At 37.0% G+C, this 18,624-nt stretch overlaps 1 protein-coding gene across 3 annotated transcripts in view; it reads left to right on the plus strand.

The window, feature by feature from the left end:
• LOC137295958 (tyrosine-protein phosphatase 99A-like) overlaps nt 1–18,624 on the plus strand; it is an 86,067-nt gene that overhangs the window by 4,913 nt on the left and 62,530 nt on the right. For all 3 annotated transcript variants that reach the window (XM_067827559.1, XM_067827556.1, XM_067827558.1), the window contains exon 2: nt 1,699–1,755. In XM_067827559.1, the coding sequence (XP_067683660.1) occupies nt 1,725–1,755 (31 nt within the window). In that variant the 5' untranslated portion in view covers nt 1,699–1,724. The remainder of the gene's footprint in view (nt 1–1,698; nt 1,756–18,624) is intronic.

The raw sequence follows: 18,624 nt of genomic DNA on the forward strand, positions 1-18,624 counted from the left end.
CATCTTAAATGGTATGGTAGGATTGGCTTTTGTGGCATGAATTTCCATTTCAACTCTGCTAACACATGGGAATACACAGATCCTGGGCCTGTTTCACAACGCTATCATTCTGCTCTGACTGTCATAAGTCTTTGTTACAGTATAGGAGATATGACAGTCAGCAGCCCTATTATAACTTTGTGAAACAGAGCCCAGTATCGTGTTAAAAGATGCAAATCTCAGGAGCCCCCAAATATTATGCATTGAATGGTCAAGTAATCTGAAGATCTAGAACAGGTCTATATGTTATCCATTGTCCATACGGATTTCATGATTGATCCATGAGCAAATCTGGAGACAATGTGTCAAATAGATGGTGCTCTACCACCTGATTTTGATTCTTACTGTACTGTTGTAATATAGTGATGCCTTTGAAGTTCACAGCATTACTGTCAGACCAGTCTGAAACCCATTCTATGTTCAGTCATGTAATTCAAAGGACTTGGTGAATGTTATGTTTGATTTGGTCTTAATCCTGGTATGTTGGAAAATATCTGGCTAAAGTTAATATTAGTATGTATTTTATAAGAGGAATAGTTATGTAAAATGGTTTTTCCTTTTTCTAGTGAATGTTCAGGTGTTAGCAATCAAAAGCATTTTCACAGCACCTGATATTGAAATGACTCAACACTGGGTATGATGTGTATGAGAAATTCAGCAGACTGGAGGCTAATGACAGAATCAGTGGTTGTTAAGAATCCATCAGAAAACCAGGACTACAGGTTCTGTAACATGGATAGGCTCAGTATTGAGTGGATGGGTTTGTTTAATGTCGCTTTTAGATATATTCCACTTATATGACTGTCTGTAAATAATGGAGGATAGACCATACAATCCTGTGATCAACAGCATGAGCATCAATCTATGCCATTTTAATGTGATCCTAACAACCCGGTGTCTTTGGCATCTGTTAGTAAGTGTTAGATTTAGATTAAGGAACATATATGTAGTTTTGTAGTTAAGCTTGGAAATCTGTTGAAATATTTTGGATGCTGTTAGCATGATTTTAAAATATTGTGAGGAGTATGTCTAAATTTCTAATCATTGCAGAGCCATTTATCCACAGGGAATAGGGACAAGTTCTCACATGTTGCTATTGATTTTGTGAAGACTTCATCATTTTATAATATAAATGCTATTTTGAGATAACAATTATTTATCTAGACCTACTCTCAGGTCAATATTTGCCTAAAATCTGAAGCGAATGTCAGTAAAAAATAAAAAATTGGAATTAAAAATTTGCCAAGTGATGTTGTTGCAGCGATAAGTAATGTTATTGCTTATATAAAGCCAACTTATATTTCACTGATAGCAAGACCAAAAAACTAGACGATGCCTTTGATGTGTAGTTTTTCATTGAATGGAATATTTAAATACCTTGAGTTTGAAAAAAATGGTTTTAAAGAACATTCTTTCCAGTCTTTGATAAGTCCTTGCTTATCAAACTGAATGGCCATATACATATTTTCTTGAGCGGCTGATAATTTTTGAGAATATGTTTATGAGTAGGCTTTAATGACTTGTGTTTAAAAGCAAAGAGTGTGCTAATGCCTGAAGTACAGGTTAAATACAAATTCAAATGGATTATTGTTGTTGGTAGACTGGTTGTTTGTTGGTTGTTCACTAGTATTAATGATATAATTTTGGTTGATGTTTCAGCAAAGGAAGAGAACAGCCTAGTCAGTATGATTGTACTGGTCATTCTATCACTTATAGGTAAGTTTTTACTTATATTTGTACACCGTTTACTGATCGAACAATGCACTTAGTAATGGGGACAATATCATGAGCAAGACATGATGTTTTCATGTCAGTACTTGTTCTGAAAATGACAGCTGGGGAAGCTAAGGTCTGAAGAGTTCCTCGTATGACATGGGATGGTTGAATGTCATTTTAATCTGATGGTTAGTCAGTCATACAGACCCTGAAGCAAATATCTAAAAGAAAGCCCATGCAACTCTAGAAAATGTGGCAAGTCTAGATTTCCACATCTGAAAATGAAAGTCTGAGGGCTCTTTTTTATTATATATTACTATTTTCTGTATGAGCTTTATTTCTGTAAAATGTGTTCAATATGCATCACAATACTGGTACCTGAATCACAGTATATTGCAGTACAGTGTATTTACCAATACACAGCCCCAGTAATTTATCTGGACTACTGACTATGTTCACAGTTGCACCATTCTTATTGCATCAGTTGACTTAGCGCTAAGATGACCTTACGTGGCAATTGCCAGATGGCTTGTGTCTATCACTGCTCAATATACTGAACTTCCTGGCTTGTGTCCATCACTGTTCAGTATACTGAACTTGCTGGCTTGTGTCCATGACTGCTCAGTATACTGAACTTGCTGGCTTGTGTCCATCACTGCTCAGTAAACTGAACTTCCTGGCCATTCATGATTTGTCAAACAGTAAAACATCATGCTGAAAATGTGTTTTGCATTGGAGGGCTTGGCTAAGCCTTTCGGAATATGCGAAGGTGCAACCGAATACGGAAAAAATGCAACCTAATATTTATGTCCACATGATACAGCTGCATGTGAAAGATTTTCAAAATTAAATCTGCCTAAGTTTGCATGTCCACACAAAGATGATCTATGAATACATGCCTTTGTACTGATACTAGTCCCTAGTATTTCCAGTCTGTCATGATTTCATTGACTTCCTTCAGTTTAGGGTCCTCCAAGATTAGGTGTGCATTTATCAGATGAGTTTTCCAGCAGAACACAGTTAATTAACCTGACACAGGCAGCAGTGCAGCCTAGATTTCTATTTCGATAAGTTTTCAGAGACTATAGACTAACGCTTAGTCTCTGAATATACAAGATTTTGATAGTAACAAAACATATTTAAATTGAAAAGTAGCCAGAGGGAGAGCAGAGATTCAGAAACCAAGGAAATCTAGACTTGCTTTACTTAGACTTTAGCATTGCAGAGAGGGCAAGGCAGTTGGGAAAATAATATGGTTCAGGGACTGTGAGAGAAGACAAGACAAGAAAGATGACAGATCAACCTGGTTTTGTCTAACTTGGGTTTCATTTCACTGTGAACCTGGTGCAAGTTGCATCAACTTCCTAAAATCTAACACTGCATCGCTCTGATCACAAGGATATGGGACAGTTTCTGGACACGCCTTCTGTTAGTATTGCTCCAGCATTAGATTTTATTTATTTTGGTGTGGCATATTTTCTGTCTGGGCAAACTTGAAATGAAATTGTTGTGTGCACTTCTTGAAATCTGATGCCTGCTCCTAGGAATGGATACGTTCTTGTCATGAAAAGGTTGTATTGGTTTGGGAATTGAGGCATGTTAGGGGAACAGTATGTCATCAGCATGTGAAAAACTCATCCAAACTGATAATGTGTCTTCATCATGTTTAAGTCCAATTTCTTTGATTTGATTCCACAATATATCTATCAGGTATTTCAGTTTGTTGTATAAAAGCTGTCGTCCAGAACTTTACAGTATTTCATCATAGACGTTTTATCAAGATGTGAAGGGAGTAGAAAGACTGTTGTTGCTCCATGTGTGTAGCAATTCAGCAACATTTGTTGATTAAGTTGAAATTAATTCATTTGTTCCATAATTAATAATCATAGTAATATTGAACTGATTAGAATTGCTAATAATCTTTTTATGAGTTTGGTTGTGAGTAACTTTGTCATGCCTAATACCAGTTTACATTTGCCTTGCAATATGTTTAAATTTTCACATTTTTTTGTGATGGATGGTTTCCAGCTTTTATTACATATTTGTTTCTTGTCTATACTGTGTGCATGTTGTGTATAAAATAGCTATTATTAAAGTTCTGTTTTTCCTTTGAATGTCATTTTAAGTCCCTGATAAAATAAGGGGGGATGTTTTATGGATGTAAACTTCATTATCATGACTAACTCAATCTGTTGTAGTATATTCTTACCCCATTAGGTCCATGAAAATAAGGACGATAATGATTTGGAAATTTAACATGCTTTTTCTGACATAATGCCTATTTGGCACACACACCCGCCAGGCCAAGTAATGTTCGATTGAAAGAGAGGTGGTTTGACCATTGCAACCTGAAGCAGTATGCAAAGTTTCCAGTTTTGCCAGACACCCTGGCTATGCCTGATGTTTAATGTTTAGGATATGTAGTAAAAATACAAAATTAAGCATAAATGTCCAGTGCTCCTAGCTGTAACCTAAATATGAAAAATCATATGCTAAAGAGTCCTGAGATAGAGGTACTGTTGGAACAAATCTCAAAAGCCCCAGAACCTCACCTACTTTCAAAAGTCTGCAATTTATGTTTTGTGTATCCTATCCCGGCCCACCTATTGAGACAGGTATTTCTTGACAAATTGTATTGCTCAGTAACAAACCTAACTTCAGAGCAGACCAGTGTACTGTTTTCTACACATTCCCTCAAAATATGATACTGAAGTTGAAATTTACTGTCTATGCACTATAGACCTCCAGTTAAGTAGCCTTCAGGTCAAGATGACCTCCAGGCCACCAGGTCTCTCAGTCGCCATCTGTACTTATTTCCCCTACTTCCGAGCCTCCCCTGCAATACTAAAGCTCTAAATGAAGCAAGTCTTGATTTCCTCAGATTCTGAATCTCTGGTCCTCCATAGGGCTCCCTTTCAATTTAAATGGGTTTATATGTTGCTAAGAAGCTTATATATATTCAGAGACTAACCGGTAGCCTGGGTCCTGATGTGTAGACTTTGATAGATATCTTGCCCTGAGACAAACAATTTTATTTCACCCTTCCAGACATTTTCTAAGAGACAGAAGTTATTCCTGCTTAAACATCTTGAGAGTTTCATCAGGACCAAAAGAATAATCTTTGTGAATAGTTCCTTCTGAAAAAAGTCTTTGATTTTTTCTATGTAGTTCCTGGCCACTTTCCTTTGACTTCCTGGTTGAAAACTGATAATCTCTCAGGTACACAGTTGGCTCTAAACCTTTTACTTTGTCAGGAAAAGGAGACAGTGGTTTAACAGGCTACAGCCAGATGTATTCTGACAAGCAACATGCTTTTAACTGGGGCAGACAGGATCGTTAGTTAGCCGTGTTGCTTGCACATAAATTTGTATGTGTCAATATTTCATTTTGATTGTAGTGCCAGGTAGTTTCTTTCATTAGTTACCATTCTTTTGCAGTAAAGGTGCTTGGTAGGTGGAATGTTTTTTTTTTTAATCAACTAGAAATTTCAGATTTGATTGTATAAATGTGTTGCCATCTGTGCAAGAGTCATGTCAGACATGTAACTTCAACCTTTACGAGCAATCATGCATGTACATTAATTGCAAATGGAAAAAAAAACGAAGCTGCATTCCGTTTTATTTCGTTTTTAACTTTTCTTTTCATTTTGAAATTAAAAAAAATTAATGTGTAGTTTAAACTTTTTTTTTTAGTTTTATGTTAACATGTGTCTATTCCTTATAAAAATAAATTTGCTGATGAAATAGAAGAGACCTGCTTAAAATATCTAAACCGACAGAAATTGGTGACGGGGTATGCTTTTTGACCACACCCAGTTCATATGAAGTTAATGCATTCAGAAGAAAAATAGCTGGTGTTATTTTGTTATATTGTTGGAGGTATCTATGTCATAGGTGACATAACCAGCGTGATTTAGACCAGGACTACCTCAGTAATGGTATGCTGTACATGTGAACTGTTTGGAACCAGTGGTGTGGAACAGAGTATTTCAGTGCCGAGCTTTGTTGACATTTGAGCATGTTAACTATTCACGAGGGAATAGGTATTTGAGGATTAATGCTAGAGTAAACTCTGGTATTGATACATTCGTTTGACGACAGATTATTCATGACTGAAGTGTTCTAAATAAAACTGGGTCCATGGGGTCGGCCATGGTATTTGAATCCGAGAACCCTTAAATCTTAAACATTTGGCATGTTACAAGGACTCCTTGTCCTTCGTGCTTGACTTCAGCTTTTCTGTCTTTAGAAGTAGTAGTGGGGTAGCCTAGTGGTTAAAGTGTTTGCTGGTCCTGCTGAAGGTCCTGGTGCGATTACCCACAGGGGTACAATTAGTCTGTCTCACAGCCACATGTCTGTAAGCCACATTATTTCCCCACTGCCTAGCTGCTCCTGCAATGCTAAAGCCCTAAATGAAGAAAATCTACATTACCCCAGGTTCTGAATTTCTCATCTAAGTGGGGCTCCTTTTCAGTTTAAATGGGTTTACATGTTACTGCCAAAATTATATGTTTTCAGAGACTATATGTTAGTGCAATGTCTGAAGCCCATTTTATGACATGATATTGCTGGAATATTGCTGAAAAGTGTGCAAAACTAAACTGACCCACTCACTCTTTCACAAGAACAGGTTTCATTGTTGCTTGATCAACAGTGGTACATTCAAATAATGTTAACAGATTCTTGAGAGTTAGTGTTATGAGGCAGTGAATCAGTTGTTAGATAGGACTGCTCATATGAGAGATACAATTCATTTAGAACATATATATCAACTAATGGAGTTTGTGGAGTAGTGTACTATTTTACTGACATCTAGGAAATTCGTTATGTAGAGTTACATCCCTTTGGTGAGTCAGAATCCTGTGGTCACAGGTTTGGAATACAGATTTAGACTTAGGTTTGTTATTGCTTTAAATGGGGTTGTTGCTTTTATAGTAGCAATAAATTTTTCAGACCTGGTTCACATCCGTCTTTAATATATTCCAGACATTAAAACTCACTCACTCACTCACTCACTCACTCACTCTTTACACCGTCATATGCATGGCAGACTATTTTTCTAGGCTTGAGTCTTAATGATAATTTGTACTTTTCAGTTTCTTTACAACAGTACAAATTCAAAGTAACGTTTGGTTTGATTTCTTTGGTGGATTTGTGTTTTTCGGCCCTATTTTCATCAATTTACTCTGTCAAATATAATGCTGTCATGGATCCATCAGTGCCATTTTCAATTTGTGACACTCGGTGACTCACTTTCATTGTGGCTGGCCATCAACTGTCCAGGAACCTGAGGGCCATCTCAGGGACTAGCCTTGGGCAGACTGAATATCTTTCCTTCATTTCAACAAAATATTTCTTAGCAAGGGTTGTTCTTCATATGCAGCAGTTTGACACATGCGTTGAATAAATATCATGTAGAGTATGAGTGTACCAATTAGGTATTTAGTGAAAAAATGCTTAATTATTTTAAAATGTTCACCATTTTTGAGATTCTGCTTGGGCTGTTTCCTGTCTTAGTGTTTTCATGGTTGTAGGAATCAGTTTAATATGCCATGAGATTTATTGAAGCCATCTAAAAAAAAACAACTAGTGCCATGAGAGCATAACTTTAATTGGCAAATGAAGAAAAAAAGTGTCTTCTATAACTTGTTTTGAGTAATATGCATAAAAAGAATGTTCTCTTCTCTTCTCTGCTGTGATTGTTTCTCTTGTTTACTGACAAAAAGATGTACTTTTCATGTGTTGTTAAACTCGATGTCTATCAATGTTCAACTTAATTTTTACACTGTGCTCAAAAATGGATTTGGTTGCTGTCTTTATTCAGTTGAGGGTGGTGTCGTAGCCTAATGGTTGTACGTTGGTACAATGTGTGAAACTCATTCCTGGTTCCTGCCATGATATTGCTGGAATATTGCTAAAAATGGTGTGGTCCTAAACTCACTCACTTTGTCCTGTAACTCATTGAGAATCCAAGATTTGTATCCATACGCTGTCTACCCCATAGACGAAGATGTAGCCATTATCCCCATCAGCAGTAATAGGAATTGCTTGTTTCAATCACTCAAGCCAGCAAATGGTTGCATAAAAAACGCAATTATTTATTGATTATTTCAAACATTGACCTGTATCTGTGAATCACGCTAATCAGTGACAACCGAAGTAGCTGTAAAGCAACCTTTGTGGGATACTAGCAAGTAATAAAGGCATCTTTGTTAGGAGCACAGTTAATGTCTTGACCTGCAAGGTATTGCTAGCATAATCAGAGCAAATCTTGTCACTCACAAAGTAGAAATTAGCCGTTATAAGTCATCTACCGCAAGCCATAATGACTAATGGTTTCCTGAAGACTGATTATGGTATCCCAAAGCCTGGATGATCTTCTGAGGTGTTTTTAGGAATATGCTATTGTGTTGAGGGCATTGTGTATATGTTAGTTATTATTTGTACCAGGGGCTTTGTCATGTTAATGTTTTGAGTAGAGATTAGCCTGCATGCTGATAAGATGGTTGAGTAGTATAGTGGTTACTGTATATGTTGGTTACACTGAAGGCCTGGGTTTGATTCCCAAATGAATGATGAGCAATTGTTTTAACCACTAGGCTATCACACCACCTCATGGCATTGTTGGAAAATAGTATGCTCTTTTCCAGCTTAAATAAACTAGGGGTTGATGTGCCTGTACTGGGAAAGGAGCTCGGATTTTAGTTGTTGATTAAATATCATCTAGTTTGTTCCAGCAGGATTTCTACAAGAATTAAGATGCAGCTATTTTTCTGAATTTTCTGGAAAATCCAGAACATGATCTTACCATTCCAGTAAGACAGTTTAATAATCATATTGCAGGAATGATTAGAACCTTTCAGGTTGTATTTTCCTTGAGAACATGTAATTATTAACAGATCAAAGGAAAATTTTGGTTAAAAAATCAAGATCAAATAGGATTTTCTCCAAGATCAATTCCGAGCTCTTAAAATCAATCTCTGCCTTGGTAGACGATCAATTATCAGTTATGAAAGACCATGAAAGGACCATAAAGAAGGATCTTGAACATTGAAAATGCATCACAACGGAATGGATTTTGGAGAAGTGTTACAGGATCCAAGAGTTACATTCGCGTAAGAGACTGACACAAGAAAAGCTGTAGTACATCAGAGACAAGGGATGAGGAAACAGAATCTTTGCATATTGGTTCGTGTAAGCCAGATTTGATTATTTATGGGCCACCATGAGGCCACCAGAACTATTTCAGTTGCAGTGAGTAAACACTCTTTCTTCATGTGTTGTATGAATATTTTCTGAAGGGTCCAGAAATGAGGATGGGTGTTAAAATGTAAATGTCTCATTCTCGGTTCTCAAACCAGTTTGTTCTGTCTGACAGGCTTTGTAGCAGACTCACTTGTGAAGATCCTGGCTAGAATTGATCTTCAGTAAGCATGAGCATCGATCTAGAATTCAATGGGATACGATGATATATGTCAACCAGCAAACCTGACCACCTGATCATGTTAGTTGTCTCTTATTTCACAAGCATGGACTGCTGTAGGCCAGTTTTCTAACCCAGACCTTCACAGGTGTTATTGATATAGAAAGTGCATCAGTGGCTCAGTTGGTCAAGGGACGGTGGAGTAGCCTAGTGGTTAAAGCTCTTCATGATGACCCGGGTTCAATTTCCCACATAGGTACAATGTGAAAAGCCAGAGCTGACATTTCCGGTGCCTGCCATCGTGATACTGCTGAAATATTGCTAAAAGCAGCGTAAAATAATACTCACTCACTCCAAGATGGGACACTTCAGTTTGTGAAGAGTTGTACTAGAAACATATCATCATTAATTCAAATCCAAGACTAACAACGAGTCTCTGAAATGAACATATTTTACTGAAAAAAGTTCATACTAAAAAACTATAATATAATGAAATGGAGCCCTGAGGCTTCTTTCATTTTCAGAAGCTAGGGGAATCTAGATGAGCCACATTTTCTAGACTTGCATTGGCTTTCTTTGAAATATTTGCTTCAGGGTCTGTACGACTGACTATTCAAATCCAAGTTTTAGTCATGCCCCGATTTCACAGATTGGCTTATCTACAGTCTTCAATATTATTCCAGTTCAGCTGCAGTTCAGACGTTATTTCAACACACAAAGGTCCTATTTTTTAAAAATCATTTGCCATCTCCACATGACGTCCCTTCTAAACAGAATATGTAATAGCAGTATAATTATTTTCAAAATGTTCTGACTATAGGAGATCTCAAGGAGAATTTTGCCCTGTTACCCACATATACGTGAACTTACAGTAATGGAATTCATTGTTCCTCCCTGTGCCATGAAGAGAACATTTGCTGCTGTCAGCCTTTGTTATTATGTAAAGAGGTCTCAGCTCACTGTGAGTCCTGAAGAGTTCCAACTTCAGTATTTTGTAAAATCCAACTTAGTATGTCCATATATAATAGCTTGGTTTGGCTGATGGCAGTGAGTGGCCTGTAAAGCTAATTGATTTCGAGACCAGACAGTCCTGTGATCTACACTATGAGCAAAAGTGCAATTGGGATACGATGGCATCTCAACTAAGTTAGCAAGTCTGAGCAGCTGATTCCGTTAGTCGCCTCTTATGACAAGCACTTTCCTGGTCTTCAAATATTATAGCACACTTTTTAGAGCACATGCATAAAATGATCTTAGTGCTAATACTTTTGTAAGTCTGTGTCAAACTATGGGAATTATGATCTCCTTAGCGGTAAGGTTTCTTTGTGAACATATACTCTCATGTTTAAAATTCTTTTATGGCTTATGATGAACTGTGTTTACTTTCAAATAATTTAGACATTTAAAATCATATTGTAAACAATAAATATTTATCTATGACAGTTTTCTTTGTCAAAGTCATGGATAATTGTCTTTCTCCCCACTAAAGATTTAAAATATTTTGCCACCATTGCTCACTCACTACTATTTTTTTTATCCCAATATCATTTAAAACAATGTCTAAAATACAATTAAAATGACATTCAAAATAAGATTTGAAACAATATCCCAAGTATGATTTTAAATGAAGTACTGATCAGTACTGATCAGTCTGTTCACAGTTAAATTTATCTGATGACAGGTCATTTTGCCATTGAGTATGTGAAAATATTTTCTGAGCATTTCCATTTAATGCATTAACGACAGAGATTGATGGTGACCACCATTTAACATATTCTGATCAATAGTTGGAGGATGGTTACTCTTTGTGGCCGGAGGAATTAAAGGGTTCGTTATCGTGCCAAAGCTTTTTGTAGCTGTAGGTTTCACAATCGTCCTAGGAAGGAATTTAACATCATAGTCATCACTGCTTTGGTGTTGACTGTTGTGGGTTGGAAAGAGTGTTTTAGGGTCAAGCCTGGTGACATGACTGTGTCACATTTTCAGTTTTTAGAACTGAGGCATTCAAGTTATTGGTCCTTGTCATGTTCTGTTAACGTATGTTATATTTGTTATTATACTTTTTCAGTAAACTACAAATTCTAGTACTTTATGGGGTTGAGCTGCCCCCCAAACTCTCAGAGTCAGGCACATAATTGCCAGCACACAAAGGCAGCCATCTAACCCACTCAGCTCTCTGCAGTATCATATTCTAGGGGTATGGGTTTGAAATGATGCCTGTCTAGACTAGACTAAAATTCTGTTTGCCTAAATGTCATGGATGTCCTTGACCCTGCTTCCCAGTCAGGGATGGATGTTTTCAGCAGTTTCAGTGCTTGTCATCGATGATTAATCATGGATTCAGCTTTGAAAATGTTTGTGAAGGTGGGATGGTCTTTGATCTTCAGTGTTTTATAGGGTTTTCTGACATTGAAGTAAAGAGTTATGTAGCTAACAGTATTAATTAAAGTGATACTTATCATGTCACCTGTGGGTTGTCCCTGTCATTGGTAGAGGACCTGCGAAGATCCAAAGTAGAGTTGGGCTTCAGTAACCCATGCTTGTGTTGAGAGGCAAGATTCACTGATTTGGTAGACACACGTCATCACACCCCAGTTGTTACATTGATGTTCATGCTGTTGATCACTGGATTGTCTGTCCCAGTCTCAGTTATTTACAGACTGCCAAAATATTGCTGGAATTTTACTGAAGGGGTAAATCTAACTCATTCACTCATCTGAGGTGCCTCAATGCAATGAGTTCAGTCCCTTGGGTATTTCAGTTTATGGGTTTGTGACCACACTGCTCTGGTTTTGAAAACAGTGGTAAAGGTGTGAGACCTGTATCAGATGGAACATTCCTTCTACAGTAAGTACACCCACTGTGACATACCAGAACTGGAATACTGTAGCCAAGAGCGCGTACCTTAATGCTTCAATTATAGTTAATCTGTTAAAGTATTTGAGTTGCAATCACTGTTGCACTGGCAGCTCACACAATTACTGACTCTAGGAATCAATATCACTGGTTTAAATATACAGTGGAAACTGTCTAATCCAGCACTCATTGGGACTGGGGAAATAATCCATTTTAGACAATGTGCCGGATTGCAGAGCTGATGATAGATGTACAAGCCATGGGAGGGACTTGGATTTTGTGCCGGTGTTGACAACTTGCTGGATTAGACAGATGCCGGTTTTGACAGCTTCCACTGTAGTGAATTTTTTAGTGTTCTTTTTTCACCTTGGAGATTTTATACATTGGTTTTGCATTTCTGCATTTGACATTTTTTTTACTAGGTAAAAAGTGTTGTCCCCTTACTGTCCCATAGTGAGAGTATTGTTTTCTGTATTGCGAGGTAAGGTGCCCTCTGTGTGAAGAATACATGTGGAGAATGTTAGTATGCAACCACATCACTATGCCCATACTTAAAGGTTATTGTCAAAATTCATGTGAAAACTAACTGGTGCTGAGGACATCCAAAAGCCTAATGATGATCAATCAATCTCCTGTGTGGGGGACACCATTTTGTAAGCATCCAGGCCACCAATAACAGGAAATAATAAAGTAGTAAGTGTCTTCGGTCTCAGCAGAATACTGAGAAAACTGATTGTGATCTTTCTCAATTCTTGAGTGACATGGCAAGTCTGGACTGCCTCATTCAGTAATTATCCATTGTTCTGGGCTCCATCTGAAATGTTGATTTGAAGACATGCAGATGGGTAACATTGTTTCCAGAACAGAACATTAATATAGGGATATGTGGAATAGATTCTGTATTGTTAGTGGATCCCAGAATTTTTGGGGGTAATTTCAGGTCTGTAGCAAATGAATTAGACTGATCCCTTTTAAATTGAAAAGGAGGTCGTTGGAGGCCAGAGATTCAGGACTACATTTTTGAAGCTCTCTTAGTGCTAAGATAGTCTTAAGTGCCGTGAGACTGACTAGAAATGAATAAGACAGGAGTTGCACCATGTTAGTCTGAGTGAATTGGATGGGATGTTTCCCTGCTTGATATCATCATCTACAGCTGATAGACATTGACCAGCATGGAGATGTGTTACTGGCAGTCACCTGTCCCAAATTTACCCTGACGTGAGAATTCCTAGGAGTAGCTTCATACACAGATAGTAGAGATTCACCTACATATTGACTCATCATTGCCATGGCAATAGGGAAAACCCCTTTCACCACTGTCATGAAGCCAGTAAATTATTCAGTGAAATAAGGACTAGTGCATCAGGAGCAGCCGGCCGTTTGCATTGTCTGCTTTCATCGGATCCAGAGCGGTCCATGTCGAGTGTGGACATGGTTGTAGCAAAGCGTATTACTATTTGGGGATTCTGAACTCCTGTTGTGTATTGTGTAGGGTTTGTTGTATGTGTATTTAAGATTAGCACATCTCGGTGAATTAAGCTTAATTGCTATGCTGAGTTAGAGAAAGCCACTGTCCGTAAGTGTGAGGCTGGTTTTACTTTCTGCAGTGTTCCAGAATATCATGCAAAACCTGAAGTTTGTTTACCGCATTTTACATTGTGAGAATCAAACATGGGTTTTAATCCTGATAAGCCAAAGTTTATGCTACTTGAGAAAACATTGTTTACAAGAAGCTGTTATACAGGGAATATTGTTCACAAGAGGTTGCAACAAACGAGAGGTAATATTGCTCACAAGGAGCTAGAAACACACTAGGGGCAACATTACTGACAAGGGGCTTGAAACACACTAGGGGCAACATTGTTCACAAGGGGTTAGAAACACACTAGGGGCAACATTTTTCACAAGTGGTTGTTATAAACTAGATGGAACATTGTTTATGAGAGGCCATAACAAACAAGAAGGAACATTGTCTACAAATTTTATAACAAATCAAAGGGAACATTGTTCACAAAAGGCTATAACACACTAAGGGCAACAATGTTCACAAGATACTATAACAAACCAGGGACAAAATTGTTTACAAGAGGCTGTTTTAAACAAGGGGCAGTACTGTTTTTCAAACGGCTGTAACAGACTAGTGGCAAAGTTAACAAACTAGTAACAGTATTGGCAAAAGGCTGCAACAAATTATAGGGAACATTGTTTACAAGCGGCAGTAACAAACTTGGGGCAACATTGTTTACAAGTGGCTATAACAAACTTGGAGCAACATTGTTTACAAGTGGCTATAACAAACTAGAGGGAACAGTTTTCATGAAAGGCTATAACAAAGTAAGTACAACCATGTTGACAAGACACTACTACAAACTAGGGGCAACATTGTTAACAAGAGACTATAACAAATTGGAGGGTTGTTTGTTCAAGATTGTAAGAAAGCAGAGGGAACATTGTTTGCTGAGGACAATGTCAGACTGCATGGAACATTGTTTTCATGGGAATATAAATGATGCCTTGCATTCTAATCTCTCCTGTGATAACCTGCCTTGCCCCACCACCCACACACAATGACTGCAAGTAGAGGAAGATGGAAGACCTGAGTATGAGCTAACTGTGAGGTTTTGGTTATGATACACCAGGCAGAAGATAAGATGGTTGTCTGCTCATATGCGTCTGCTCTGCAATGGGCTGTGAAATCTGACAAGTTGCAGGTTGGCAAACTCAATAGCCCTCCTGATGTAGTGGACTGCTCGTGGTCTCCCAGTGTTCGTCTTGACTCACACTCACTGCCATTAATCAGATGAGCACCTAGTGGAGGGGGTTGGTTGGATACAAATAATGCTCAGAAATTTGCATCATAATTTGCATTAGTGATGGATGTTTTGACAACAGAAATATTGCATGATGTTAATAGCATGTTGCCAGTGATGCGATTGACCTTTTAAGTTTAATCGGAGACGTCTGGTGAACAACTACTGTTTATTAACTGCTGATATTCAGTGCAAATTGGATTATGGGTATTTTATATTTTTTTTTTAAAAGGACAAAATTGATTGATTTTCATTTTTCTCTTTGCTAATATAGTTAATAATAATAGGATTGTATTTTTAAGTGAAAAGAGTCAGAAAATATAATTGTTTCAGGTTGTATTTGTTCAGGGAAGGATTTACATTTTCTCTTTGGTATGACTGATTGCTAAAAATAGATTCATAAGAACTGCATCATCCCAGTAATCAGTCTCTTAACAAAAGGAATGGAGTGCATATAGAGCCAGGACCCAGTCTTCAGGACCTCATTTAATACCCATAAGTTTTGCAGTTCTTTGTAGAAGTATGTCATATTTTCATTGTGTTGCAATGAGTCAAGGCTAGGCTTGCAATACTAATATTCAATAATATCAACACTTTATGAATGAAAAAACATGTACTACGAAATGTAATATCTTTGCTAGTACATAAGGGGGTGTGGATAAGCTTACTGGTTAAAGCGTTTTCTTGTTATACTGCAAACCCCAGTTTGATTCTCTTCATATGTATATTGTGTGATGCACATTTCTGATGTCTCGCGCCTAAATATTGAAGAAATGTTGCTAAAATTGGCGTAAAATCATATTCACTCACTCACTACTAAAATAGTCACAATAGTAATTTTTTAAGTATTTTTTGAAAGTATTTTTTATCATGCTAAGCCAGTGTGTATTTACCATTTATACAGTTTTTGTCACTTGAAGACGTTTTCCTTAGTGCTGCCGAATTCTGCTGAAACTTTCAGTGAAAAAAATCTTTCATATTGGCAAATGGAACAATATCTCATGATATACTGAAACCTGCCTGGATCTGCCTTCACTCCATTAACACCCCAGCCTGATAAATGCCAACCACATGCTTTGTAAGAACTGGATCCAGTGATAACGATGCCCCATAATGTATACCATTAAGACAAGCGAGACTATCAACATACACCAGGAACACATGCTTGTTTATCTTGAATGTGAGACTGAGGTATTCCATATCCTGATGTGAAGGTGATAGAATCGCTTCTACTCAGATGGGTTTTGTTTCATATCTGATGTTCAGTGTGATCTTATTGGGTACAATGGACACAACATTCATTTTTGATATTGTAATAGAATATATGACTTAAAGAAAAAGCAAATTATTCTGTGCTTTTTTTACCAAACAAGTGTTTGATAGTTACAAGAATCACTAGCATCATGGCTTAGAGTCTGTCTGTCTGTCTGTCTGTTTCTTTTTTTGTGGGACTTTTTTTTTTATTGTATACATTTCATGCTTCATTTTCATAATATTCAATACGTTGTTGTCTTTTGTTACTATGGAAACTAACCGACATTATGATGAGTTCCTCAATATGACACTTTATTGAGGGAACACAGTATAAAGTTTTAAATGATATCATGACTGAAATATAAGTCAGTAAAAGTCCAAATGATTCCAGGATGAGTCAGTGAAGTTCACCCAAGCATTTCCTGAAGCTGCCTAGAAATATTAGTATTGGACAGTTGGTTTGGACAAATTGAGTTACGTTTTCTAATTTCCTTTTATACTGGAACAAGATATGTGAGATGATTTGTCATTATATAACCTCGTGTCACCTGAAGTCACAAGTCAAATGTTAGAATTTTGTTAAAATTCTTTGTGTGTTGCTAGTTATTGACTTAGTCTTCTTCTGCCTCTCAGTTTCTTTGATTCTTCTTTTTATGGACAACTCATCCATATGTTTTGGTAAAAGATCTGTGTCACGTGTCAACAATAAAGACATATCAAAAAGATGTCATAGGTTACATATTTTTCCTTTGAAAGGTAGCTTTTTGATAGAAAATTATATCAAACTGTCAGTCACATGTTGAATAAGAAAGTGTTATATATTACCTAGACCATTGTAAAGTCAAACATATAACTTATCATTGTAGATATTTTAGCAGCTTTGGTTGCTTTTTTGAGGTGACTAACGGGATTGGGTGGTCATGCTTGCTGACGTGGTTGACAAAATATCATCGGTTCCAGTGAGTTGTGTGGATCGATGATCATGCTGTTGATCACTTGATTGTGTGGTCTGGACTCGATTATCTATAGACTGTTGCCATATATTTGGAATATTGCTGTGTGTGGCGTAAATCTAAACTAAATGCTATAATACCCATGCTTGGCTGCTGTGCCTATGTGGTAGGCTCCAACAGTGTTCATTGCTTCATGATTGAATCCTGTTAAGCCGATGTGCCTTAAAAAATCCCACAGACTTGACTGTAGTAAAGTCCCTTATATATCTGATATACTCATGAAAGCATCATTGAACACACTTTTAAGGCATGTTTTTATGGATTTTTTTCTTTACCAGTAGAAACAAAATAAGATAAAAGGTTTCAGTGTGTGATTTTGAATGATAGTAAATAATCAATGAGTTTAAAATGTTTTTTGGTTCCATGTGATTAAACAGTAGAGTTCAGTTAACATTCACTCCCTCAAATCCTCCTTGAAACTATAATGTTTTTTGAAGTTCAGTGTTATGGCAAACAGTTCATCATGGACTCATTCTTTGGAGGCTTTTATTGACAAAGACCATGATTTCGGCATTAAGTGTTCAGTTGAACTGCCTATTCCATTTTGGTTGTTCGTTTTGATGACTGATTCATGAACATCAAGTTAATTCCTTAATAGTTTTTCATCAATCTCTCAGATGTTAGATGCAGTAATTTAATTTAATGGCATTTGACTAATTCAGTCTAATCTTTTGCTTCATGGAATTTGTTTATAATAATTTTCTCATTGTTATGTCATGCATCAGTATGTGTGAGTGACTTCACATAGAATATGCAAAGTTGAGCTGGACAAATTTTCTGTTTGTAGAAATGAAGTGGAAAATCATTTCCGTGATAAAGCTTACATTTGAATATTCAAGACTTTGCCGAAAGAATTATTCCTAAAGCTGTTACATTAACACAATAACTGCTATTAAATGTAGGAAGAAAATTATATGTCTATACGTATATAGGGCCGTCTCCTATTCTCACGGGTTTCCTATTCTCGTGGTAAACACATTTTCTGCCGAGGTCGCCGATGTGTGATACTTAGCGGTTGTTTACATCACTGACCATTAACTTATGAGGAAGTGGCCCAAGTCTGTGAATTATCAAAATTTTGCAATGTAACGAATATTCGTGAGTTTTAACCAACTTGGAAAAATCGTAACTTTTCCCTGCCCTTCCCGATAAGATTCCCCTTCCTTACACGTAATAACGTTACTTTCTGGTTGTACCGCGAGAATAAGAGACGCCTCGAAAAGTCAGCGGCGGACGACCATGTTTTTCATCGAACTCAAATGAGATAATACACTTGATGGATCAAGCAGTTGATTGATGCACATGTTAGAGGGCTAATGTCTTCATTTTAAAAACAACAAGCATACATATGAAAAGAACTGTTATATATTATTTTTTCAGCTGATATTCATAAGTACCGCGAGGATAGGAGACGCCAGTATACTTGTAAATGTCACATAAAATTACCTGCCATTTAAACTACCAGTATATATGAGTTTGAATGTGTTAAATGAATTCAGACCAATGTCTGTACT

Source organism: Haliotis asinina, chromosome 9 (assembly GCF_037392515.1).
Source record: "Haliotis asinina isolate JCU_RB_2024 chromosome 9, JCU_Hal_asi_v2, whole genome shotgun sequence".
Lineage (NCBI taxonomy): Eukaryota > Metazoa > Mollusca > Gastropoda > Lepetellida > Haliotidae > Haliotis > Haliotis asinina.